General features: G+C 50.6%; 1 protein-coding gene across 8 annotated transcripts; it reads left to right on the top strand.

The window, feature by feature from the left end:
- The first annotated feature begins 11,315 nt into the window (after window positions 1–11,315).
- Window positions 11,316–27,139, top strand: TAL1 (TAL bHLH transcription factor 1, erythroid differentiation factor). Of its 8 annotated transcripts, XR_004423912.1 has the most exons (7): window positions 11,316–11,477; window positions 14,343–14,498; window positions 17,952–18,398; window positions 19,673–19,767; window positions 23,550–26,243; window positions 26,751–26,837; window positions 26,979–27,139. XR_004423912.1 is itself a non-coding variant. In XM_033115176.1 (5 exons), the coding sequence occupies exons 3-5, from the start codon at window positions 17,953–17,955 to the stop codon at window positions 24,002–24,004; spliced, it is 996 nt and encodes a 331-aa protein (XP_032971067.1). In that variant the 5' UTR covers window positions 11,316–11,477; window positions 14,343–14,498; window position 17,952; the 3' UTR covers window positions 24,005–27,139. The 8 variants fall into 8 exon arrangements, 4 of the variants coding, with proteins under 4 accessions (XP_032971067.1, XP_032971069.1, XP_032971068.1 ...); XR_004423913.1 differs by lacking the exon at window positions 26,751–26,837; XR_004423911.1 differs by having other exon boundaries at window positions 26,751–27,139.
- The last annotated feature ends 281 nt before the right edge of the window (window positions 27,140–27,420 follow it).

The following is a 27,420-nucleotide window of genomic DNA, read 5'->3' as shown; positions in this document are numbered from 1 at the left end:
CTGAGCTGTTTGTACAGTGCTGCCAATGTAAGCGTACAGCGGCAAGTTCGCGAACTTAATTGCCACGTGGGTGCTACTTCAATGAATATGGAAAAACAGTGGAACTTCTATTTTCTAGCTTCCAGGAAAAAGTAGTCTGGTTCTAGCCAATTGGCACCCCACCACCCCACCAAATGTCCCCTCCCTCAGCCTCTGAGGCCCTTGCTGGCATGCTCACTGTCCTTTGCCTTGCTTTGCCTGTGCTACAGACCCGCAGAAGTTGATGTAGGCATGTTAGACATAAGCCTTTGCCAGCTGTAAGACTAGGGGAAAACATACATCTGGAAACAGTCATACAACAGTATATGATTGTGGGGACAGAACCAGGAGTGCAGTTTCCAGGCTCTTGCCTCACGTGGAAAGGTGCTCGCTCGGGTAGTAAATGGCCATCAACTGTGATTGGATGGCCATCAGCTGTGGCTAGTTGGCCGTCAGCTGTAAACCAGTGAGCCATTGGCCACTAATATAACTGCCGTGGCTACACTAGCAGAAAATGGGGGCTAGCAAGAAGATGGGGGCTGAGCTAGCAAGAGCGGATTGTAGTTAGCAAATGGGGTTTGGTTGGTTGACAGAGAAGCGGACGGCAGGTTGCAGATAGTGTGGCCTCCTGCTTCCTGTGTCTCCAACCCAGCCGCCAGCGAGGACTATAGTGATATGACTCCCCTGTCTATGCTCCGTGGCTATTCCTTTTTGGCCTCACCATGCCCTGCGTTCTTATGTGGGGAGCGGGACCAGAGACTCCGCATGACACCCTGCATGACAATGATGAAAAGCTAAAATGAGTGATCCATGGTGTAAGGAGCCACAGCAGTGTAATCGTGATAGTTTCAGCTTTTTAGACTCACCACATGCTCATAAGACGCTGTGCAGAGAACTCCACTTGCATTAGTTCGTTTAAGCCTCCTGGCTGAACCCAGCTGGTGATGGTCATTCTCATAGATGAGGAACAGCCTTAGGGAAGTAACTTACTCAAGTAAGTTGCTACCAGAGATTCCTGCTCAAATACAACTCCAGAGCTCAAGTTCTTAAGCCTCTGAGAAATACAAGTTCTCTGAGGCCTGAGGAATTCAAGAAGAGTGTCCTACAAGAAACAGATCTTGAGCTGAATGAATGATTTTGAATACTACTGTCTGCATACAATGCTGCATACAATAAATGCTGTCTGCAAATATACTGTCCTCCAAGCTCCTGTGCTGTTGTGTTTTACCCAAGAAGGACTCCTCTTGCCCTTTAGCCAAGACCAGAAAGTGTTTTTTACCCAAGAGTCCTGAAGTAGACAATCCCGCTATCTACGAGTATGTCAGTGTTAATGGGTTCGCTCCAGTGATTTCATCGTGGTAACCTCCTACTGAAGGCTACTGTAAGGGCTCCGGGAAATGAGAGGGACAAAAGATTTTTCTGTGCCCCTTATTTTCTAGGACATTACTCACTCATAAGGGCAGAACCATTCCTAGGCCTCCTAGATGAACTGAGAGGTCTTTTTTATGCCTGCAAACTAAATTTGATGATAATGTCTTAGGTTGGCAGATTGCTTCACACTTTTCAAAGCATGCTTTGCCCACATATTTCCTCGTGTAATACAATCAAAACTCAAGTATGTATGGCAGCATCATTAACCCCCCTTTTTTCAGACGATGAGACAGATACAGATAAGGTATTAACTGGGCCAGGGTCACACATTTATAGTTAACAACTTAGTGTCCTTCCTTAGTATCTAGCCCAGATGCAGCCACTCTTCCTCTCCCCACCAGCACCTTTTTGACTCCTATTCAATAGGTAAACATATTGATTCTGGGCACTGAGCTAGGTGCTGAGCATGAGATGATGAACAAGACAAACTTACCCTGTTCCTAGGAACTTGATCTAATGGAGAGAGACATGTAAACAACACCACAGAGAAGTCAGTGCTCATAGTAAAACTATATAACATGGGAGAATATATTAAGAGAAACTGGGAGGAGAGTTGTCCGAAAATGTTTCTAGATGTTTCCAGAATCTTGTAGGAGCAATGGGGAAGAGGTGGTATTCTGACAGAGGGAAGAGCTTGGTGAAAAACGTGGAGGGTATGTATAGGTACAGCATAAGAGGAGGGAGTTGGGGGTAGGAAACCACTGATAGGAAAAGTATAAACAAGTAGAAAGAACACTAAATTAGAAGTCAGCAGCTGTCGGGTTCCTCTCATCTCTCTGCCCCCAGTTCTGTGATATTGGGCAAGACACCTCAGATCACTAGGCTTTCGTGTCCCAGTTTTTGAGGTGAAGAAGTTAGCGATGTAACTCTGACATACTGTGATTATATGACCAACGATGCAGAAATAGGGTGTGAGGAGTGGTTACAAGTCCAGAGGAGAGGAAGGCTTCTGCAAACGAGTGTTGGAGTTGGGCTGTGAAAGGGTTTTTATAGGCATAGATGAAAAAAAGGAGATTTTCCTATTTTTTATAATGTGTAATGTAGTTCGCAATTAAAAAGAAGGGTATTCAGTTTTCCCCACCAAAGTGTGAATAATAATATCTGTTCAAAGAGATACCAGCATATCTTTTGTCCAGCTCTGAATTACACATTCCCTGTTTTTAAGAAGCTCAAAGTCCTCTATAGAAGAAAACATCAAACCACAGAAAGGGGTTTTAGGATTTCGAAGCCTGGGTGATGTTCCTTATCTCCTCTCTGCTTCCCAAACCAGAACTGTCTGGGTCACAGAGAACATCCTCAGAGGAAATCCTGCTTTCCCCACTTCCTGGTCAGAGGCTAAACTCCAGGAAAAGGACAGATTAGGGGAGAACCCTGTGTCCTGTCTCTTCCCAGGAGGTCTGAGACCAGGAGGGCAAGGGGGGACTAATCAAAAACATAATGGAAAAGATGACGTCAGGTGTCCAAGCTGGAGGGCCCTCAGAATTACTTGCTGCTCGTTGTACAATGAGGACACAAGGGCCCAAAGAAGGGGAGGGACTTGCTCAAACTCACACAGATTGGTAAGACACAGAGCTCAGGATTCTAACCTCCCAGACCATACAATCATGTGCCATGGTATTTGAGTCAGTAAATTAGTATCAAGCCATCAAACCAGACCTGCCCTGTTCTCCTTTACACCATAAGGGGAAAAAAGGCCACACACACAATCACACACACACTCACACACACACACACACACACACACACACACACACTTTTCAGCCTTCTTGCTTTGCTCACATTGCTCCTTTGCCTCCAAACCCTTCATGGGTTCAAAACCCTGTGTACCCTTCAAAACCCATCTTAAAGGCAACCCCCACCCTCATTCCCTTCCCATCCTTCAAGCAACTTTCCCAGAATCCTCTTGTGGAAATGATATTTTTCTCCTTTGATTTTCCATAACCCTTTCTGGTCCTCTTCTTGTCCTCTTACAGATTTATTACAACCAGTTTGTATGTTGGCTATGTGTACTCATGGCTGGGAGCACCCCGAGACGAGGGACTATGTACAATCCCCTTGTCTGATGAAGAGTCACAGGGACAAGTTCTGCTGAATGTGCCGGGTGTGTCTGGAGCCTGTGCTAGACCTGGGGAGCCGATGAAGAAAGAGAAGGCACTGTTAGACCCTGTTGTAAACATGCATTTATGCATGCACAGACATATTTGCAGAATCACACTCATCTAAAATTTCTCAAAGTCCTACTCAGAATCTCATTTAGACCTCACAGTACCCCTGTGAAGTGACAGAATAAACATGCGCTTTCACTTGGCAAACACTCATAGAAGTACTCACAACCACAGAGAATCGGGACAAAATTAGATGAGAAGACCCCAACAAGTGACAGGATCCTGGTTCAGGACAGTGGAATGAGGACAAATTGGTAGAAAGGAAGATGAAATTTGGCTTCGAGATCTTTTTGAAGATCAGAAACAACTTATTTGGAGCCAGTACTGTTTGTTTGCTGCATTGTGGTTCGTTAGGATCATAGGAGATCATATCTGGTCTCTCATCATCATCGTAACAACTCAGTGAAGTAATAATGCCACTTAACATCTACTGAACACACCTACTATGTTCTAAGCCCTGTGCATTTGTTAACTTACAGCAACTATATGAGGTAGATAGGAACCTCTCTGTTCCTATTTTCTAGTCCACAAAATAGAGGATAGCAAAACTATACCTTACAGCAAGTATATGAGGTATAGTTTTGCTATCCCCTATTTTGTGGACTAGAAAATAAGAACAGAGAGGTTAAGTAATTTTCTCCAAAGTCACAGCCAATATGAAGAATCAGAATTCAAACTCACAGTCTCACTCCAAAGCCCTTGCTCTTAACCTGAGCATTATGTCGGGATTATCCCTGAGTGGAAATAGAGACTCACTGGTGAAGTGACGTGCCCAAGGTCACACAGGTGAAGTCAGGACTTGAACTCGGGCCTGTCTGACCGCAGAGCCCACGTTCTCTTCTCCTCCTGAGGTAAATATGTGTTTCAGTTCCCTACAGCCTGGTATTCCTACTTTGGTGAAGTGATACCGGGTCATAGACGCTGGTTGGAAGTGGAGCAAGTACATGGACCATAGCTGAGTCATTCCTGATGACTGACTTGCTCCAAACCCCAAGAATCACCTTAGAGGGACCTGCGCTGTGATTCTCCAATCCAAGCCCCATTCCTGCACTCCCCTCCCTACCAGCACAGACAAGTCTGTGGGGATAAGGAGAGTCCACCGCCCCCACCCCCATCAAGGTTCGCATTTCCTGGGTCACCCCAGGAAGGGGCTGCCACTCACAGCTTGTGTATTCATGGAATCATTTCTCTCTGACAGGGGCCTTATAGGAGGCACTTGCACGTTCTCTGTGGCTGGTTTCTAGGACGAGGAGAGCTGGCCGTTCAGCTTCCTCTAAGTTCATGGCCCAGGTTCCTGCTGGATGGTGTCCCTCTCCCTCAATTTCTTTCTCCAACTCAGTCTCTGTCACTCTTACTTCTTCACCATACATTTATGGTGCTCCTGCTCTGTGTCTGTGACATGCTAGGGCATTGGCAAGCCAGACACGGTCCCTGTCTTGGAGAGGTTCAGTGGGGTACATAGACACCCAGCTATGTGTGGTTGGCACCATGTTGGAGGGATGTTTAAGGGACACTGGATAAGGAGCTGGAGGCAGGAACTTCTGGTCTGCTAGAAGTTCTCCATACTCTTTTGTATCTGGCCTCTTTCAATGAGCATAATGTTTTTGAGATTACTCCATATTCTTGCATGTATCAGTACTTTGGTTCTTTTTTTATTGCTGAGTAGTATTCTATTGCATGAGTGAACCACAATTTGTTTATCCATTCACCTGTTGATGGGCATTTGGATTGTTTCTAGTTTTTAGCTGTTATGCATCAAGCTGTTATGAATATTTGTATACAAGTGTTTTTGTGCATATTGCATATATATTTTTCCGTTTCCCCAAGTAAGTGTTGTGTTTATAAACTGTACATTTATAAGGAACTGCCAAAAAGTTCTTCCAAGTGATTGAGTCATTTTTACCTTTCCTTCAACAACATATGAGATTCCAGTTGCCCCACACCCTCACCAATACTTGGTATGGTCAGTTTTCTAAGTTTTAACCATTTTAGTGGTGTGTCATAGTTACCTCATCGCCGTTTTAATCTGCATTTCCTAATGTGAGTTTGAGCATTTTTTCATGAGATTTTTGGCTATATGTTTATCTCTACAGGGTCACAAGGGATTTAAACCAGGACATATCACAGTGCTATCCAAAGTGTCCAAAACTTGAAGTAGTTTTCCCAACGTGGCAAATATTTAATTATAGCCAGCAGGAATGGAGAGGACACTGGGTCCCAAACCAATGTGGGTGCCACCCAGCTGAGTGGCCCTCTGGATGAGATGAGCCTCTTTCCTCATCTAAAGTGGGGGTCACACTAGCAGCCTGGCGTGTTATTATGGAGGATGAAATGACCAAACAGAGCAGGGAGTAGTAGTAGTACGGGCAATGCATAGCAGGTGCTCAGTACATATAGTCCCCTTCAGCCTTCCAGGGTCCCTGTCTACGAGTATTACATGTACACAAGGGCCAAGGCCCTGACTGAGGTGACCACCAGCAACTATTTCTAGCCAGAGGGCTTGGTGGCCACACACACGTTTTATGCTTTTCTGGCAGCTCTGAGAGCAAAACCATTGATGGCAGAGCTGTCTCTGGGCTTCCTTTGCTTGTGACGACAGACAAGCTTAGGCACTTGCGTCTGTCCCTTAGGTCTGGGGAGCAGCTTTGGTCTTTGGCATGCTCCTGCAAGAAGCGTGGGTTAGGAAATGGCTTTGCAATACTGTTGGAAACAGTGCTTTCTTTAAAACATTTACTTATTTTACACTGGCCTTTGCTACAGGTGAGAGTTGTAACGAGACCAGTGGTTCTCAGATTGTGTGCACATCACAAATCACCTGGACATCAGATTTCTGGGCCTCACTCGCAGAGTTTTCTGATTTGCAGGCCTGGGTGGGCCTGTGAATTGGCTTTTCTAACAAGCTCCCAGGTGAGGCTGACGGTCCACTTTGAGAACCACTGAATTAGAGTGAAATCCTTTCCATCCTGAGAAGGGTGATGGCAGCGCTGGGGTTTGGAAGCACAGAGCTGACTCTCCCCACATTTCAGGCTTGGAATTCTGGGCTCAGGCCTGCTTACCAATGGGGCAAAGGTTCTTCCAGGGCCAAGAATGGGGACAAAAATGGAAGCAATGGTCATATGGAAGTGGAAGGGAAGGGAAACAATGACATCTCCTCATATCAGAGTTTTACCATTAAAAATAATCCTAAGAACGCTATGATATATGGACAATTATCTCCTGTCTACAGATGAGGAAAGTGAAACTCAGAGATTAAATAACCTTTCTGGAAACATACAGCTGGCAAGTTGGGGAGCAGAGTGGGAACTTGGAGTGCCTGGACTATTGCACTTATCCTGCTGCCCTTGTAGCAGCATAGCCTGAAGCAGACTGCCCGAGCTGTGGAATTCTGGTTCCACCACTTTGCCAGCCAGCTGGATGCTCTCTGCAAGTGTTTGACCTCTCTGTGCCTCAGTTGGCTCCCTACAATATGGAAGGGATGGTAGTCCCTACTTCACCAGGTTGTTGTAAGGACTACTGAATTATAATTTATGACGTAGTCAGGTCAGCATCTGGACACAGAGTGCCGCCAGTACAAAGTATGGATTGGAAATCAATCTGGGCGCCCATCAGAGCTCCCACACAGTTCATCCCTCCCGAGCACAGACTCAGAGAAGAAAGCTCAGAGAGCTTCCTGTACCCAGAGTCAGGGTGGGCAGAAATACTTGAAAACCTCCAATTTGGGAGGTTTAAGGAGAACTCAGCTTTGTGTGTGGCGGGGGTGGGAGCTAGTGGGGGAGTTGGGGGGTGTGGGTGCACAGGTCTGAGAGTGGCAACGTAGCTTCAGGCCCAAAGCCTGTCTAGGCTGTTCTCTCCAGGCTGCCCCACTCCAGGACCAGACTTCAGACCTACCAGTCTGGGTCCCAACCTCCCCTCCCCCACGACACCCCCAACCTAGAAGCTGGGTTTCCTGCCCGCCCAGGCCCCTGCTTGGGGCGGGTGGAGGAGGGGTGGCATTTCTGGCGGGGCCTCAGGCAGCGTCACCAGCTCCTGGACGCTTGGACAGCGCTGACCGACAGGCACCAGATGCTATTTCGGGCGGCGCCCCGCTTAGAGAACAGTTTCCGTTTTTTCCACAGACTGTCGGAAACAGGGGAGGGGGAGGGTGTAGACGTCAGGAGCCCCAGCCCCAGGAGGGGGACAGGTCAAGAACGGCTGGCATACCCGACTAGAGGGGGATGGTGAACGTCACCTCCCCACCCCATGAACAGATGCCTGGGCACGCTCTGCAGCTGGGCTGAAAAAAGCCTTGGGTCCCCGTTTCTTCCCTACAGCCTTTGGGCAGGGTCATTGCCCTATTAGATACAGACAGCAGTCCGTATGTACCTCACAGGCACCTGAAGTCAAGGGACTCAAAACCAAATGCAGAATCCTTCCGTTTGTCCCTTGACCTCCAGGCCACCATCTAGGAAAAGAAAAGGCATAAACTCTGAGGGTTCCTGGATTTCTTCTTCCCCCTCACCCCCCAAATTCTTACAAACCCAATTTTGTATCCTAAATACATGTCATCGTCCTCTGTCTCTTGCCATCTCTTCTGCCAACACCCCAGGCCATGCTCCAGTCTCTCTCCTGGGACACTACATTGGTGCCAGAACTGATCTCCCCACATCCTTCCCACCCACCCACCACCTCTTCTCCACCTTGCAGGCCAAAGACCTTTCTAGAAATGCAATTCTGACCCACCGTAGGACACTCAACCCACCCTCAAACCAAATAAAATGATTCCTCCAAAAATCCTTCAAATTGTCCACAGGCTTACTCCAGCCATACTGGACTCTTTTCTGTTCCTTTCATGAACCTGAAGCCCTTCTGCTTTAGCTCTTGACCCACCCAGAAGGCTCTCAATGCTCACACTTCTACCCACTCCTCCTCAGATCCCATCAGAGACCTGAATCCAGGCATCATTCCCTCAGGGAAGCATTCCCTGGCTGGGCTCTCTGATATCAGAATGGCCAAGCCCCTTTTTTGCAGGGGCTTGGAAATGTAAAATGACTAGCTCCACGCTGCTACATCCCAAGGGTGGCAGAGCCGGGGCTTTGAACTCTGAATTGTATGACTCCCACCCTTCCTATTAAGTGATGCAGCCGAGCAAAGGCAAAGAGGACCAGAGGAGGGAGAGATTAAAGCCAACCCCTTGCATTGAGGCTTCAGGCAGGAAGTGGCAGAAAGGTTGAGAGGAAGAGGACAATAAGGCAAAATGACCAGCTGAAACAGAGGCACAATGGAGGGAGAGTTTGATTTGATAAGAGTGGGTGAGGTGGGACTGGAGCCCTGAGGAGAGAGTGAGAGATGAGCCCCTCCTGAGGGTCGCTGCTGAGCAGTGAGAGGAGCTGCAGGGAGTGGGGGCTGGTGGCAAGTCCAGGAATTAGACTCTTTTTCTCAGGGCATGGGTGCCCGTCTCGCATGGGGTTCTGTAAAAGTTACCCATATCCACGCGGCACCCTGACTTCCACCAGAGAGCACAAGAGGGGACAGGCTGACCGAATTCACCGTATCTTACAGAGTTGTCCTGATGGCCAAGGAGGGGCCAGGACTCAGAGTGCAGCCACGCTCTGGGCTCAGTCCGTCACTGGGACTCCGTCTGGGACCAGGCAAGGGCTTTTCCCTAATTCTCAGGTTCCAAAGGAGCTAAAAACCAAAAGATGCAGCCTGGCCTGGTGGGTAGAGCTGTGGACTGGAAACTGGATACTTGAATTTGGGTCTTGCTTTTCTCTAGGTCATTGTAAGCTTTGGCCAAGTCACATCTCTCCAAATCTTTTTATTTTTGTTTCTATAATGATAACTTCCATGCAAGTGCATATATGATGTCATCCTGAGTTCTGGGCTGGGTGAGGTTTTCATAGAGTATCGGCCTCACCACCACCTTTTAAAGATCATTTTATTTAATCCTCACAACAGCTCTATGAGGCATATATTAATATTATCTCCTCGTTTTACAGGTAAGGAAATTGAGATTCAGAGCTAAGTGACTTCTAAGATTTGAGCCTGTGTTATTTCAATTCCACTATTAAAAAAATGACCCAGATCCCCTCCATGGGCTGAGCCCCAGTTCCCACCCCTCCTTGAACCCAGATTTCTACCCCACAGTATAGATCTCGGTCCCTGCAATGAGTTGAGCCCAGATACCTCCTCCAAGCCTAGCTGCCCTTCTTCAACAGCTGGGCTCCAGAGAGGACTCCGTGTTCAATTTGCTTCAGACCCAGGCTCCCCCACTCACTAGATATGCATAATAACATTGGGAAAGTTACTTTTATTCTCTGTGCTTCCGTTTCCTCATCTGTGTGTTGAAGATAATAATAGCATCAACCTCTTAGGATTGTTTATGAGTACTAAATGAGTTAATATTTGTAGAGTGCTGAAAACAGTGCTTCAGTAGCAAGATTAAAATGTTTAAAATATTACGGGAGGAGGGATATTCCCGGCTCTGGGCTCAGCTTGAAATGTAGTAGAATGGACATTTTACACTAATTCAAAAGACATGCACATCCATATGTTCATTGCAGCATATTCACAATAACCAAGCTATGGAAGCAACCTAAGTGCCCATCAGTAGATGAATGGATAAAGAAAAAGTGGTACATGTATACAATGGAATATTACTCAGCCGTAAAAAAGAATGAAATCTTGCCATCTGCAACAACGTGGATGGACCTAGAGGGTATTATGCTAAGTGAAATAAGTCAGACAGAGAAGGACAAATACCATTATGATTTCACTTATATATGGAATCTAAAACACAAAACAAACAAAACAGAAGCAAACTCATAGAAACAGAAAACATTTTGATGGTTGCCAGATGGGAGGGGGGTTGGGAAGATGGGTAAAAAGGGGGAGGGGATTAAGAAGTACAAATCGGCATTTCCACAATGGTTATGGGGATGTCAAGTACAGCACAGGGAATATAGTCAATGATGTAATAACTGTATGGTGTCAGATGGCTACTAGACTGATCAGGCTGATCACTTCATAAGTTATATCAATGTCGAATCACTGTTTTACACCTGAAACTGATATAACATTGTATGTCAACTGTAATGGAAAAGTAAAAAATTATTAAAACGAAAAAGAATGGACATTGTAATCTCTGCACTGACACCAGTTCTGTCTCCATAGAGCCCCGGTGTGAGCTCAGCCCATGACATCCAGGCAAGCAGGCTCCATTTTAGAGCAAAAAGGAGCCAAGGCTGAAGGAGGTGGGGGGACCAGGGAGGAGCTGGGGAGCTTTCTAGGATAAGAGCAACTGCCCATTGCAATCCGGTGTCTAGGACACTGGAGAAAGAATAAATGGGGGTGGGGGTGAGGGTAGGAGTGATGGTTTTCGTGTTGTGGTCTTCAGAGGCAGGGACAGAGCGCTGGGATGAGAGTCGCTGAAGAAAGGTGTCTGGAAGGCGGAGGGAGGGACTGAGGTGGAGGGGAGCCCGGGTACCCGAGAGGCTTCGGGATCAGAAATGGGCTGGATCCGCCGGGTCCTAGACAGCGCGCCCAACTCTGAGCGGCGCATTCCCGAGCGGGTCCCATCCCCGCGGAACCAGTCCCCACTCCCTCCGGTGAAATTGCCAAATTAAAATGAATCATTTGGCCCATAATGGCTGAGGCGCTTATCAGGGGCGAGCGGACCAGCGGCAGCGCCTTATCTCCCGCGGCGCACACGGCCCCGGCGCGCCTTGGCCCATGCTAACTAGGCCTGGAACGTGAGCGGGATTAGAGCGCGTCGGTGGAGCAGCCGGTGCGGCCTGCGCGCGCGCGGGGGATCGCGGCGGGGTGAGGTCTCCGCACTGAGGACCAGGCCTCAAAATGGCCATATGCATCCTCCAGTAGCGGCAAAATGTGAGCATTCTGGCCGTTTTCTAGGGGCAAGCAACCTGCGGCCTCCCGCGGAATTCCCCATTAATTTCCTCCCTCTTTTTTCCCGACTCGCAGAAGAGCTCTTCGCTCCTTTTCCCTCGGTTTCTTTCGATGGGGGCATTTCCACGGACGCCGTCGCGCTCGCCACCGCCCCTCCGCCTCGGAGACTCTCTTCCTTCCTTCCCCTTTTTCCTTACGCAATATACAGAAATGCGCGAGGCGGTGGTTGGTTTTCATTTCTTCTTGGTGGTTGTGTGCATGCGGCGGGATTGTGAGAGTGCGTGTGTGAGCGGTGACGAGTGTTGACTTCTTCCGAGTCTGGTCTTCTTGGCGGTCGGTTGTGGGTCCGTGTGGGATGGTGTCTGCGCTGTTTGGGGGTGTAGATTTTGATTCTTCGCGGCCCTTCTGCGTTTTTACCGTTGTATATAATTGTTATTTGCCTTCTTGACCCTGGGTCTGGTTCCGTGTGTGGGGTTATGCGGTCTTTGCAATTGTGTTTGGGTGGTTTCGTTGTTTGTGTTGGGAGTGTGTGATCTTGACTACCTGGGGCTGTGTGTCCGTGAGAGATTGCGTTGACTGATTTCGTTTCATGTTGGACAATGTGAGAGCCTGACCAAGTCGGTTTGGTGGGGCAGAGTTGGTTGGTTTACTCTCTGCTTCCCTTCTGTGGGGCGGACGTGTGTGGTCCTGTCCTCTGGTTGTGTGTCTGAGTGCTTGTGTCCTTAGAAAGTGCATTTGAACATCAATGGGGGCTGGAGGGGAGGGCGAACAAGAGATGGAGGCGCAAATTGAGGAAGGCGGCATGGAGGCAGGGAGAGGGATTTCACATTTTATTCCAAATTATGATGTATTTGGAAGCCAGTGTTGGCTTGGATGGGCAGACGGAGCCGGATCAGCGGCCGCTCTGTCCGAAGGCCAGTCTGTGCCTCGGTGTTTCAGGGATTTGCTAGTGAGTAGGAGGCTCTTCCACGGTCCAAGCTGAGCTGCGCTCGCTTAGGCCGGTGTCTTCTAGCCGATAGCGGCCGGCTTCGGTTCCCACCGCATTCGGGGCTTCGTCCATTTCTGGTCAGTTTCGGAGGTACAGCCGCCGGGGTCCGCGGGAGAGGCCCGGAAAAGACAATGGTCTTCCTCTCCAGGCCAGCGCGCTCCGGTGGGGACCCTGGGATCATCTCCAAGGAACATTTGTCCACCCCTCCCCGGGTGAGCGACATTCCCGAGTGGGTCGGGTACCCGTCGCATCGGTGGCCGGGGCCGGGCTCCGAGGGACGGTATCAATGCTGCCCGAGCTCAGGAAGAAAGGATTTTGTTTTGCCAGTTATTGTGGTTGCTAATGTCATTATCATCATCATTTTATTTTAATTAAAATGATCGTCCAGGAGCGAAGCCGGCTTTTCCTTTTTAGCCTGGATTGGTAACAAAGCAGCGCTGCGTCCCCCAACAAGCTCTGTTAGTTTTAAGTTGCTGGGTTTAGGGGTAGAAGAGAAAATGGAGGAGAGACGGACACAGAGACTCGGCCATACAGCAAAAATTAACTCCGACCTAAAACACGGAGAATGAGTGGGATTCCCTTTCTTCCCACCCCTCCCCCCCACGTGGATTAGAAGAGGAGAAAGAAAATCTCCGCATTGGATTGAAACAGCAGGGAAGAATTATTCCTATATTTCCAACAAAATCGGGGCAAAAAGGACGCCTTTGCAGTTAATCCAAGATTTCCATGTGTGATCATAAACTGGATGATTTACACAAACAAATTAAACTAAAACCTCCAGAGCGTGGGGAGGGAAGCAACCTAAATTTCACTACCGCTACACTCTGTGAAGTAGTATGGGTTTATTTTTACCCTCCCTCCCTTTGCTGGTTTATTGCTGCGAGAAATTATTAGAATTCTCCCCCTGTGCGGGTTGAACACCAGAAAATCAAAAATCGTTGTGTAGCGATGGGCGAGGGGAAGGCAGAGGTTTCTTTTTCCTTTCCTTGTTCCTTTCCTTTCCTTTCCTTTCCTTTCCTTTCCTTTTCCTTTCCTTTCTTTCCTTTCCTTTCCTTCCCTTCCTTCCCTTCCCTTCCCTTTCGTTCCTTCCTCCTCTCTCTCTCCTCTCTCTCTCTCTCTCTCTCTCTCTCTCCCTCTCTCTCTCTCTCTCCTCTCTCTCTCTCCTCCTCCTCTCTCTCTCATCTCTCTCTCTCTCTCTCTTCTCTGTCAATCAATAGGGAAAAAAAGGGAGCTGGATAGATCAGATATCCACCCCCCCATTCCTCTCGGATCCGCGCGGTTCCAACTCCATTCCTGCCGGAAGCAGCTTTGAATTGGGTTCTGGTTTCGCTTTGGGCAGGTGGGGGTCATGGAAAGAATGGGGGGCTCGGAGGTTCTGGCCCATGGACTCGGGTTTGAAGACTGGATTCCTGATTTCCGACACACATCCCCATACCCACCCAGGCTAGGCTGCGGACAACTCCACGTTGTGGCTGCAGCTCCGGGCCTCACACGGTCTCCAGAGCCAAGCACGTAGACGTGTCGTGCTTAGAAAACACCCTTGGTCACACTGAACCAGACAGCCCAGTTAGAGGGTCCCAAAATGCTCCAGGCAGCCTACAGCGGGACTCTTGTTGTTGGACTAAATAGTTGTTCCTGATTGGTCATGTGTAGGGTTCTTTTTTATGGGGTGGGGGAGGCTTCAAACACCTGCAGGTTGGGGGCGGAAAGCTGTCCGTGACTCCCGGGGCTGGTTGGTGAGGACGTGAGGTAATTCCCAGCCATTGACCCCATTTTCTCTCTCTCTCTCTCCCTCCCTCTCGCCCTCCCTCTTTCTCTCCACCCCCATTTTTCCTGGAAACTCGTTTTGGGCGCGGCAGACCGCCCAGGACCACACTGCGGCCTGACTGCTGGTCTCTCGGGGAGAGGGGGAAGCAAAGACCCCCGTCCACGCCCTGGACCTCGGCTTCTGCCTTTCTCCGGTGGAGGAGTGGAGATCCTATGGAGAAGGGCCGATCTCTCTAAATATGCCCCAGGTGAGTTTGGGGGGGAGGGAACGGTATCAGTGGGAACTGTGTCCAGGAAGGCCTCGATTCCGGTCTGGGGTGGAGGAGGCTCAGGACAGAGGACAGTCCAGTCTCAGATGGAGGGGGAGGAGAGGACGAACCCAGAAATGGGATTCCGGGATCTTACTCTGCGGCAGACAGGCCTCTGTGACTCTGTGGCCCTTTCCTTTTTGGACCTTGGTGAAACAGCTAGTTAGACTTAGTTCCCTTAGGCTGCTCCTATCGGTCCTGGTTCTGGGGACTGTTTCCCAAGACTGGTAACCTTGGAACGGCTATATCCGGGTGGTGCAGGCTGTGTGTGCCAGGGCCGCCGGCAGCAGAGAGATGGCCGCAGCCATCCTGGCTAGGGCAGCCCCAACTCGGGTGGGGCCTTGACCAGGGGCCTAAGGCCTAGGGCGGGGCCGCGCTGGAGTCCCCCTCCGCCCTCCCCTCCCAGAGCGGAGGGGAAAGTGGTTCTGCTCTCTGGAGATGTTGGTTCTTGCCCATGCTTGGGGCTCCCCCAGGGGATCTTGCGGGTGTGGGTGCAGTGTGAGGACAGGAGACCAGGTTAAGGCGGTGGCTCTAGCCCCAGGCACAGCAGAAGCTGTTTTCATAGAAGAATTCTCCATTTCGGAATTTGGAGCTGCCTGAGACCTGATACCTGCCCCCCAGGAGCTCCCGGGGTCTCCTGTCTTGTTCAGGCACACACAGAAAGGTTCTAGCGGTTGGCAACAGATGACAATCTGTGTTGGGGGCCGTGAGCTGGGTCTTGGCCACACAAAGAAGAATTAATTGTCTTTGGTCAAATACCCTAGCACCATTCAGTTTGAAACCTTCTCCCCTTTTCTTCATCTCCCCAAAATAAAAACAAATAAACAAAAATTACTCAGGCTTTGCTTTTAGTAATCTTAACCAAAGCCAAGTGATGGGGTTTAGTCGCTGAAAACTGACAACTGAAGGTGCATGTGATTCCTCCGGTGGCTTCCTCCGGAGCTTGGACCCCTGGTCTGAGTGATCCTGGTTGCAGAAGAGCCCGCCGGGTTTTCCTGAGGTCCAGGGAGGGGCGGGGAGTGCTGGGCCACAGACCCTGGGGACCAATCATAGGTTTCCCACAGAAAGCCTCAGAGATATAGATATTTATAGACATCTGGAGAGGGCATTTGGGTCCAGGGTCAACTCATCTGGAATATGTGCTCTCTTTGCCCCTCGAGGATCAGGTCCTTCGCCGAGCCAGGGAGCCATGAAATTAATCAGAGGGTATAAATGTGTCCTAAGGAGAGCTTGAGCTCAATCCGGCGATTGCAGTGCACACCGTTTGTCACTCGGTTAGAAACTGGGGCTGAAGCACGTGTCACTGGGCATACCACAAATTGGGACAGTAAGGTAGGGAGCCAGCACATTGGAGTTTGTTTATTTTGCCATAGGATGGTATATTTCTGGTACATTTCACTGCAGCAGGGGAGTCAGGAGAACCTGACTGGTATACCTTGGGTACATTTCTAGCAGCTGAAGTGTCTTGGCGGTCCCATTCTGTGGATACAGATCTATTGTTTCCGCCATAATCGTAAACTCGCTTCCAGCGAAGCATTGCGAACCCACTGCCTTTGCAGCTCAGTGTGCACCAAGTCTTGGGGAATTTTGTTGTTTCCGGGCCGGGCCGCAGGGCAGGCAGACCTAGGGAAGGAGCGCAATCTGAATGGCGATTCTCCATCAGCTTGTGTGTTTGGTAGCTGTTGAGCTGAGCTCCAGAGGAGGTTTCAGAAAGTCTGGTCTTTCTTCTGAGGTGGAAAGATGGTGCCTAGGCCGACTCTGGTCCTGAGATGGTGCAGTGACAGAATGGGAGATCGATGGTTGCCCTGAATGATTAGATGGACTCTGCTTGGGGCCGAATTGGACTTTTGTGTATTTATTTTCTGCTACAAAAAAATACCCCAATTATATAACCTGAGAGCAGAAACCTTATTTTGAATATTTATGAAGCCTGTCAATTTGATTATATTAATTTTAATTTTTTTTAAAAAAAATAACTTACAAGCATCCCCAACCTTTGGACCCAGAGTCTCATGGTTTTTTTGTTTTAGTTTTTGATGGAGCCTGGCTCCATCATCAATAAAGCAGGGTGATGGAAGAACCTGAGCAAGGGCTCCTGGGGAGTGGAGCCCGTGTGGTCATCCTGGATTATGGTTGTGGAGGAGAGGAGTGTCCTTGGCTCCGGGGGTATATATGGGAGGGCATATAAGGAGGACAGTGCAGACAGAGGGAAATCGGAGTTCTTGTCCTGCTCTGTCAAAAATCGTTGTATTTGACCTTGGGCAAGGCAGTAGTCCCCTCCACCACCCAGTCTCCATGTCAATAACAATGTTTACTTGAGCATTTGCACAGTGCTTTTAAATGTATAAAGGAGGTATTCCTCCCATTTCCCAGAGGACAACACCGAGGCGTGGGGATTAGGGAATGCTGGGAGAATTTAAAGGCTTTCATGACACCCCTTCGCCTGTCATGCAAGAATGAAAGTTCAGACCTCAGTAGCCTCGGGGGCACTCTTTGAATGCACAGTGTCCATACTGCCTCAGCCAGGATTCCCTGCCAGACCCCACTTCACTTCTGAGTCTAGCTGAGCAGAAGGAGGTGGAGTGTGCAGGGAGGCAGCTTTCCCTCCTGATGTCTCATCTCTGTCAGGTGGGAGTAAAGGACCGCTAGGGTTTCCAGCAGCTGCACAGAATACAGGGTGGGTTTGCTTAGTGTAGACAGACACCCCCCGCCGGGGGAAAATATATATTGAACGTGGGTGCTGGTTCCCTTGGATAATTCTCTGGCAGCTCGCCGAATTGGACCCCAGGTCCTGTAGCCTCCGTTCCCTAAACTCCCTACTTGCAACCCACCAGGTTTCTGGGTGAATGTGTGTAGCGGTACGCTGAGGTGGGTGCTGCTGAGAGGTGAGGGTTCGAAGAGCACTCCACCTCCGAGGGACCGATTCCCGCCAAAACCAAAAAGACGAGGCGGGAGGAACTCGGTCGGGGATTTGTTCCCTCCTCTTCCCTTGCAGCCTGAGAAGGGGACGGAGTGATACTTCTTTCTCGCTTCTTTCTACAGTTCCTTCCTCCTTTTTTCCCCTTCTGTTTTTCTTTCGCTGGCTCTATTCCTTTTCTTCCAATGACTCTGTCGTCTTTTTCCATCTCTGTCCTTCTGGCTCTCAGTCTCTGTATCCCAGGCACCCTCCCCTCTACTCCCAAACCAGAGACCCCCTTTCTCTCCCGCCCCAGCCCCGCCAGGGCTTTAGGCCCCGAGGGCGAGTGTGTGTCCACGTGGCTCTAAGTTTATTGCCTTTTCCCACGTCTGGGAGCGTGAGTTTCTTTTTCTGCCCTTCACCTCCTTACTCCACCCCACGTCGGTGCGCTGGGGGCGGTTGTCAGAGCGGGCCTCCGCTTGTCTGTCTGCCCGCAGGATGACGGAGCGGCCGCCGAGCGAGGCGGCACGGAGTGACCCTCCACTGGAGGGACGGGAGGCGGCCGAGGCCCGCATGGCCCCCCCGCACCTGGTCCTGCTGAACGGCGTCGCCAAGGAGACGAGTCGCACGGCCCCGGTCGAGCTCCCGGTCATCGAGCTGGGCGCGCGCGGCGGCCCGGGGGGCGGCCCCGCGGGTGGAGGCGGCGCCGCGCGAGACTTAAAGGGCCGCGACGCGGCCGCGGCCGAAGCGCGCCATCGGGTGCCGACCACCGAGCTGTGCAGACCTCCGGGCTCCGCCCCGGCGCCCGCGCCCGCCCCGGCGCCTGCTGAGCTGCCCGGCGACGGCCGCATGGTGCAGCTGAGCCCGCCCGCGCTGGCGGCCCCCGCCGCCCCCGGCCGCACGCTGCTCTACAGCCTCAGCCAGCCGCTGGCCTCGCTCGGCAGGTCAGGGCCTGGCGGGAGGGCGGAGGTGGGGGTGCAGGCGGCCGCGGGCTCCCAGGGCTCCCCGTGTGAACTTCGGGGATGCGCAGCTGGAGCGCAGGAAGAGAGGGAGGGGCTGTTTTAAACGCTCAGGCGTCAAAGCCTAGAAGCTGGGGTCCACGTGTACAAATGAGAAAGTAGCCCTCTATGAGTGTGTGTGTGTGTGTGTGTGTGTGTGTGTGTGTGTGTGTGTACGAGCGCGGGCAGATGTGGGGGTCCCTGGTGACTGCGGCGCACCCGGCTGTGTGCAAGCCACGGAGGGGGAGTGCAGGCATGTGGCTGGGTGTGAGTAGAAGCACGGTGTGCTGTGCGATTAGAGGGTAGGGTCCGAAGAAGGGAGTTGAGTGAGTGTGAGTACCAGGCAAGAGTGTGTCTGACTGCACTCGACCCTGAAATCCTTTTAGAAACTGCAGCCCTGGGTAGACAGGTAAGAGAGAAGGATCTGAGGGAGGCAGGGAGTGTGCCCGATCTTCCTGCATCTGAATCTCTGCTCCTGAGCCCTCCTGGGGAGTGGATCCCTCCCTCCTTTCCCCAGCCCCTCTGCCCCTAGCTGTGGTCTCTGGCCCCAAGCCTTTCCTCCCCTTGATGTGACGCTGTCCGTTTCCTTGCTGAGGCTGCTGAAATGGTGGAGATGGAGGACAGGCAGATGAGGCAGGGATACCGTGGGGGGCAGTTGGTGAGTCTGCAGTAGACTGGAGAAGGAAGCTGGAGAGAGCCCAGGGTTGGTGATCGGGGTGGCATGCCAGCGGTGGTGAGTCAGGGTTTCCTGTCTGTTGTCTGTCCACAGGACCCCGTAAGGCCTGGGTGAAGTTGGGGTGAAGTTGTGGAGGAGGGGACAGTGTGCCCTTTTATGGTGCTAGAGTTGCACACCACTAGGTGTGAAGGCCACGTCTGCCTGTGAGACCACCTGTGTGGGAGTGGAGGCTGCCTGTGGATTGTGTACTTGTGTTGGGGGAGGGGAGTATGTCTGTCTGTGGAGTGTTTGTGCGTGTGTTCATTTTTGTGTTTGTTCCATATGTTCCGCTCTGATTCTGTGTGTGTGTGTGTGTGTGTGTGTGTGTGTGTGTGTTCATGCTCCTTCTATCTCCAATTCAGAGGTGAAGGGACCAGGGTTGCCCTTGTTTTTCCGGGGGTGGGGTGGGGTGGGGGCTCAAGAACATGCAGGAGGATCGCTAAGGAGCCTCTGTCTCACCTCCACCCTGCATGTGATGGTGTGATCTGCCTGCTCCCTCCCACAGTGGGTTCTTTGGGGAGCCAGATGCCTTTCCTATGTTTGCCACCAACAACCGAGTGAAGAGGAGACCCTCCCCTTATGAGATGGAGATTACTGACGGTGAGTCTGCCCGCCCCCACCTTGGTTATTTGCTCCTCATGCTAGTTAGAATCCTCTGAAGAAGGGATCAGGGGGATCACTCCTAGTGTTTCACATGGATGGGCGACCAACCTGCCAGAGTTTCTCACACTGCAATTTAGCCCCGTGGGACTAGGTAAGAGGGGACATGGGAGTGAAGACACATTTATAGTGCTTAGTCCAAATCTCTAGGGTCTGTTGCTGACCCCACTCTGATTCCATTCCTATACTTGGCAAGGATCCTGGGGGCAGTGGGGAGGGGGGAGAAACACAAGGTGCCTCTACTCTAAGCACTGACCCTCAGGGATTCCCTACACTTCCCTGCAAGTCCTCTTCGGAGGTGGGAGTCTGCTCCCTGCCTGGAATTGCACCTTCAAGGGTCTCCTCCCAAGGCCCTGCATTGTCACGCCTTCTTGTTCTACACTCAGGACTGAGACCTGGAGTTCCCTTCCTGACATCACAGATTCTATGCTGCCTCTTCGCTTCCCCCCCAAAGAGCCTTAGCCCTGCTATTATGAATTTCTTGAGTAGTCTTTGGCCCCAAACTTGGAGGAAGGGGTTGGATGAGTGGAAAATTTGGAAGACCCTTTCCTTCTTCCCAAGATTGACCTTATGTAGCCAATGGGGACCAGCGCCAGGGAGCAGGAGAGCAGGCTCTTAGAGCTGAGGGACATGGAGAAAATCCCTGGAGCTCCCAGTGCTCAGCCTGGCTGGGACCTGGGTTCCTGAAGGAAGGGTCCCTGAGGCCTTGGAGCCAGGCTGGGATTTATGCAAGGGGCCAGTGAGAGGAATGTGTGTGGAGCTGGAGCTTCTGGGAGTCCTCTGTGGTCTTCTGGAGAGGAAAGGGGCTGGAGTCTGGACAAGGGAACAGGCCTCAAAAGACCCAACCACCTGGGGGGCACAGGGGTATAAGGTCAAGAGGGAAGTGTGTTGGGGTGTTCGTGCTGCTAGGTTAGAGAGGGGCAGTGGGTATACCAAACAGGAAGCAGGCAGAAACAGCCATGAAGTTCCCCAGGGAAGAGGCATTTTCTACGAAATGCAGAGACAATGGAAATCAAGCACCAAGGAAAGGAAAGGGGTGATGGGAAGGGCTGAGGGCTTGCGGGGAGTACAGGAGGACAGGGTAGCCATTCCCCATAATATTACCAATATTTACTAAGCACCTACTCAGTGACCGGCCAGAGAAAGAGGACGTAGAGGGTTGGATAGACTCAGGAAAGAGGAAGGTGGGGAGAGGTGAGTAGTTCTCTGGGAAGGAGGCAGAAATGGGGGTGAAAGGGAGAGTGTAAGGGTGCAGATAAATCCATGGACTTTGAAATCAGATATTTAACCAAAAAGAGTTCATAGAAGTGGAACTAAGGCCAGATCTAAAGTCAGGACTTAATGTGGTTCCTGTTGCTGAACTTTTCTGCACCTCAGTTTCCTCATTTGTAAAGTGGGAAGAGTAATAGCTTCCTCACAGGTTGTTGAAAGTGTACAATGTGGTAAAGCGTTTTTAGGGCCTGGCTCAGGGTAGGTGCTCCTTCTGGAGCCTGTCTAGTTGTAGCTGTGACAGCAGTCATAATGCCCCCCTCCCCACCTAGGAGTTCTCTCAACATCAGTCAGCATTAGTCCTGGAGCAGGGGCTGGCTGTCTCTAATGCCACAGCTGAGGGACTGCCCTCTGTCTGGCTTGGAGGCCAGAGGACAGCAAGTTATTTCCTCTGAGGCTCCCAGGGTAGGACTGCCCAGCAGGTGTGCTGTGTTTTTCCCAGCCTGGGTCTGGCCTTTGGCAAAGAGTCAGCTGGGCTGGGACCTGTTGGGGTTTGGAAAGACAGCTTCAGAGGCACTGTGGCAAAGGATGAGTGATCCTTCTGGGAAAGTGTGTGTGTGTGTGTGTGTGTGTGTGTATAAGTGCATAAGTGCACACATGCACATGTAGGAGAGAGAGACAATCAAGAAGGAAGTGTCTGCACAGGTGTGCTGGGTCACAGACTGACCTCAAAGGCAAGGTCTGCCTTTGTCCTCACCTCAGTCTCCTTAGCTGTCAAATGAGCAGTGGATCTTAGGTCATGCCTTGTCTTCTCTTTTACTTTTATCCCCTGTCCAAGTTTCCACATTCTGAGGTCTGGATCCAGGGGTCATCAGAAGACAGCAAACAAATATGCCCAGATTGGCAGTTCCTTCAGTGTGCAGAGATTCCTAAGGACTGCTGGGAGCCCAGCTCTGTGCCTCAGTGTTGAGGAGGGAAGCTGCCACCACAGCCCAGGATGAGCTCAGGAACACTAGCAGGGCCCACCTCTGTCTTCCCTGGCTTTGGGAATCCCAGGTCAGGGTTGGACATTTAGTGCAGTGCTTTGCACACCATAGACGCTAGATACATTCACTCTGGTGTCTGCCTCTGCTCCGCAAGTCTTCATATACACAAGCTAGTTATATTAGTCCAGTCTGTATTCAGTGCGTTGTAGACACGGAGAGACTGAGGCAGCCCTCAGATGCCTGCCTAGAAGCTCAGGCTGAGCCTGGGCCTGGCTGTCTCTCTATTTCTCTCCTCGGGGAGAGAGCCCACGTGTAAATCCTTTCTCCTCTGATCTCTGCTCTCTCCTCCATTATCCCTCCTGCCAGCCTGATCAGTCAGTCAGCAAACATTTACTAAACCCTCACTCTGTGCCTTCCATCACCCTTAGAGTAAAATCCCACACCCTCCTGTAGGGCCCTATGGGATTGAACTCAGACTACTCTGATCTCACCCACATTAATCCAGACAGGCTGGCTTCAACCACTTTTCAGCTCAGGGTCTTTGCACATGTTGTACCCTCTTCCCTTCCTGTGCCTGGCTGGCTCTTCTTCAGCCTTAAATTCTTACCTTATAGATGTCTTACCTCCTCTGAAAGGCCGTCCCCAACCACCTCAGCTAAATGTAGTAGCTCCTTTCCATCTTTTATTTATATTCAGCCTCAATGTCTGTTTATGTTTGCTACTTGTTCATCATCTGTCATGTCCATTAAAATGTAAGATCCACGAGGGCAGGCACTCCATCTGTTTTAGTCACCATTATTCTTTAGTGCCTAGCACAGTGCTGGTTGTTAGGAAATAACTGATAAATGGATAGTAATAGCTAACAGTTATTAAATGAATATTTAATCTGAAACAAGTAGTGTCTTAAGTACTTTGCCTGTGTTAGTTGCTAGAACCATGTGATAATATTATGACTTGAGTGACTAGTATTACCTCTATTTTAAAGATGATGAAGCAAGGCAGAGAGTTTAAGTAACTTGCCCAGAGTCACCGTCTAGTGAGTAATAGTCAGGAATTGAACCCAGAAAGTCTGGCTCCAGAGTCTGTCTTTGTAACTAGTGCTATATGGGCTCTTGGTACAAGTGAGTGAGTGAATGAATGAATGAATGAATGAATGAATAATATGTGGTCCCTGTCCTCAAATGTCTCACAGCCGAGAGAGAGAGAGAGAGAGAGAGAGAGAGAGAGAGAGAGAGAGAAGCATAGAAGCATACAGCAATCAATGCTCACAAGTGATGGAGATCCAGGGATTACAGGGCTGTCGTGGTTGGTTAGATCTCTCTGGAGGGGCTGAGGGAAGTCCTCAGAGAGGAGGAAACAGATGAACTGGATTTTGAAGGATGAGTAAGAGTTTTCTAAGTAAAAGGAAAGAAGGCATTCTAGGTTTCCCAAGTTTCCCAGTGGATGTTTTCTCTCCTTCCCCACAGGAGAAGATGCTTTGGGCAATCTCCAACCCACTCTCCTAACCCTTGTCCCCCTGCCCTCCAGGTCCCCACACCAAAGTAGTAAGGCGCATCTTCACCAATAGTCGGGAGCGATGGCGGCAGCAGAATGTGAATGGGGCCTTTGCTGAACTCCGCAAGCTGATCCCCACGCACCCCCCAGACAAGAAGCTCAGCAAGAATGAAATCCTCCGCCTGGCCATGAAATACATCAACTTCTTGGCCAAGCTGCTCAATGACCAGGAGGAGGAGGGCACCCAGCGGGCCAAGCCTGGCAAGGACCCTGTGGTGGGGGCTGGTGGAGCGAGTGGGGGTGGAGGGGGTGGTGCACCTCCAGACGACCTCCTGCAGGACGTGCTGTCCCCCAACTCCAGCTGTGGCAGCTCCCTAGATGGAGCAGCCAGCCCAGACAGCTATACAGAAGAGCCTGCACCCAAGCACACGGTCCGCAGCCTCCATCCTGCCATGCTGCCCGCCACTGATGGAGCTGGCCCTCGGTGATGGGTCTGGGGCCATCCTAAACCAGCCAGGAGTATGCCCTTAGGCCACTGGGACTGTGGGCTTCAGGTCAGGTGGGTGAAGATTGGGCAGCTCTGAAGCAGGGCAATGGACTTGATGAGCTTTCTATGATGTCTGAACTTTGGGAAGCCCAAACTGCCCCGGGGCTGGCTTTCTTGTTTCCTGCTTCAGTAGGAGAACAGAAAAATGGAGTAAAGTGGTAGGTACTTTTCATGAAGACGGCACGGTCTTCTCCCTTCCTCAAACCCCTAAGACTTCTCAAATAAGAGGCTCGAGTGGCACTGTTTTTGGCCTGGAACTTGGGAGCCCTGTCTTTGCTGAGACCTGGGATTGTCAGCTCTCACCTGAGGCATTCAGCAGCCTCTGCCTTGCCTTTAGCCCCTCCCAAGCTGGCTGGGGTGGCTTTTGTGGCCACTCTGTCCAAATATATAGGTACCCAATAGCTGCCCGTTTCTTGAGCCCCATCTTCACCCAGGCCAGTGTTGGTCCATCCAGCTTGCCAGCTACTGCAGAGTCACAAACCTCGAGGTGCTTTCTTCAGGGCCTGATTGAAGAAGATGGCCAGAGGACTGCCTGCTCCCGACTAGCTGGGTCAGAGGGTCAGAAAACCCAGTAGCCCTTACTTCTTGCCCTGTGCACTGAAGCTCTGCTTTCTCTCCACTGAAACTTGTCTTCCTACTCCTTGTGGCTGTGGGGACCAAGTCTGCAGCTGTGAGCGTGCCCTTTGGGCTTTGTGTGAAGGCAGAGACAGGGAAACCAGTTAGAGGCAAATGAGCAAGAGCTATTTGGGCCACATGGGCTTCAAATCCTGGTGGTGTCTCCAGCGACCTGTCTGTATTCTCGGCTCCACATCACCGTTCCTGTGGGGAGCAAACGCCAGCGTGCCGATGCGCGTGTGTTGGTGCTGAGAGTAGACGCAAGCCCCATCTGTGCATTCCGCTGGATGCTCAGAGGGACCTCCCTGCTGCACGATGTCTGTTTGCTGAAGGTTTGCTCTGTGTTCCGAACTGAACTGAGCACAAATTCTGTCCTAGGAAATCCAGGTATTTGGGAGTTTTTCCTGGCATTGGGATTTGCTCGACTGCCGTGATTTGTGAGATCTTTAGGTCCTGATATGACCCAGAATCCAGCCCAAATCCTAGGACATGGGGAATCCAATCAGAAACCAGTTTAAGATTCACTTAGCAGAATCTGAAACACCTCTCGATGGTGCAGCTTTCAGTCATCACCGTTGTATGGGAGGCTGGCTTAGTGTAATAGGAGTGCCCGCTTCCAAAAGTTGTACATGACATTTTTTGTAAATCAAATCTTTATCCTTCATCTTTTAAAGAAATACTACCGCAAGTCCTTTGTAAGTGAAGAATCCTTTAGTAGCGTGGACCACTGCCCCCTTGTTGGAACAAACGGCACACAAGTCATACATACCTGTCATTGTACCCTCGTCACCCCAGCCATCCCCCACCAGGTTCTGTCTTTGAGGTCAGAGGGAAATGAGCCCATGGCCCTGCCCTGTCCATGACGATGTGGAAGAACCAGCGCTGTGGCTGTTGGAAACGCCCTCACACATGTTGGGTTGCAGCCCAGGACTTCCCTGGCTGTGACGGGGCCTTGAGTACAGCCGAGGACAGCTGTGTGCAGACAGGGAATGATCACTCGCCCCTGCCCCTCCTTTTCAGGTGTGAGGTCCTGTCCTTGGGGATGGGAGCAACATGGTTAACCCTCGTAGACTCTGACCCTCCGTCCTGTGTCAGCTTCCCAAAACCGTATTTTGATGAACATTAGGATGGGTTCCTTTCCAGTGCTTGGCAGCTCCTGTGAGGAATCCCATCTGTCTAAAGATGGAGACTTTGTCCTAGGTCCTAAGGCTGTGTTACTTCCCAGTGGATTAATTTGACTTGGGAGTAAAAAGCTGCCACGGTGTGAATGGGTGGATAGGTTTCTGGAGATGGATCACACATGCTATCAGGAACTCAAGCTTCTGGCTCTGTCTTCTCTCAGATTCACAGTGTGAACTGGACGAGTTCTCTCTCCAAGTGTCAGTCTCTCATCAATACCCTGGCTTGTCCATCTCCTAGGCTGTGGACTGAATGGATCATGAAACTAGAAGCATTTTGAGACCATAGAGAACTCTGTTGCCCTTGATGACAATCGTGCAGTGGGGGTTCCCACCCTGAGTCCAGGACGTGGGCGTGGGCCAGGCTACCTGACACACGGCATTTGGGTAATTTCGGTTCTAAGCCACTTTTGCCTGAGTTACTTAGATTGTCCCCATCTCTCTAGATTGACGTCATTTCTGTCTCATTCTAAGTCAAGGTACAGGACTGAGAATGCAAAAGAGATACGGGAACATAGGGAGAAGATATAAAACATGATGCTGGTACCCAAAATGGGACTGGATAGGAAAACACAAAGCTCCAGGTCTTTGTGAGAACTACAAGATCCATTATTCTATTTTCATTTCTAAAACCTCTCCCCGCCCCACCATACCCTTCACCTTCCTTTGCCACCTCCTCACACATTAAGAAATGGCAACATTCCCAAAATAATATCTGTACAAAAGGGAAAACACGTAAAGGTAAAAAAAAAGAAAGAAAGAAAGAAAGAAAGAAACACCATGAGGAGAATAAAGATGACTGTAATAAACGAAGGGACTCTCATCTTTTAAGAAAAGTTCCTATATTATTTGTAGTGCAAACGACAACATGGTACAACCTTTATCCTTTTCCAGAAACAAAACCCAGGGCACAGCATCCGTAGTCAGCTGACAACTGTTTCGGCCTTTGGGGGTGGTCTGCTCGTACTTGTGATGTCAGTGGTACGTGGCCCCTGCCGAGGGCGTGCCCCCTGCCCATGTACATAGCGCGGTGTTCCTGTGGGCGGGCCCAGCACTTTCCCTCAATGTTGTACTGTACGTGATGAATTGATGAGTTGCGTTGGTCTCTGCATTTTTCTGCAGGAGAGGAGTGACCGCTCCAGGTACTGTGATCTTTGTACAGCCCAGAGGCCAACACTGTGGGCGTGTGACTCTTTAGCGACAAAACCCATGTGGTGATGAAGTGTGTGTATATATATAAGGCTATATTGGGAAGATTTCTAAATAAAAGTTTTACAAAGGGGGCTGGACTCTGTGCTTGCATATTGCACTCCTAGGCCTGAGATTTGGGACATTAAGAGGAAAGTCATGGCAAGAATCTGTCTCCCCTGAAATGGGGGGCCTCCAGGACTCAGCTGTCCTCTGAGGTGAGATCCCACCCCTACCCTGAGGCGTCCCCCTTCGGGTTTCTATTCTGTTCCCCCTGCCACACCTCACAGAGGGGGCTACTTCTCAGCATTGTACATCTGTGCTTTCTGCTCAGGGCTGCCCGCGGACATTCCCCTCTGTGTTGGGTTTAGCTCCC

The sequence above is a fragment of the Rhinolophus ferrumequinum genome, chromosome 9 (genome assembly GCF_004115265.2).
Source record: "Rhinolophus ferrumequinum isolate MPI-CBG mRhiFer1 chromosome 9, mRhiFer1_v1.p, whole genome shotgun sequence".
In the NCBI taxonomy this organism is placed as follows: domain Eukaryota; kingdom Metazoa; phylum Chordata; class Mammalia; order Chiroptera; family Rhinolophidae; genus Rhinolophus; species Rhinolophus ferrumequinum.
The sequence above is the reverse complement of the archived record's forward strand: the minus strand, read 5'-3'. Positions and strand labels throughout refer to the sequence as shown.

Excerpts from the sequence above, each read along its gene's own strand:
- TAL1 (XM_033115176.1), top strand. The coding sequence starts at position 17,953 with ATGACGGAGCGGCCGCCGAGCGAGGCGGCACGGAGTGACCCTCCACTG. Across the intron at positions 18,399-19,672 it reads CCGCTGGCCTCGCTCGGCAG|TGGGTTCTTTGGGGAGCCAG; the intron begins GTCAGGGCCTGG and ends TCCCTCCCACAG. Across the intron at positions 19,768-23,549 it reads TGAGATGGAGATTACTGACG|GTCCCCACACCAAAGTAGTA; the intron begins GTGAGTCTGCCC and ends CCTGCCCTCCAG.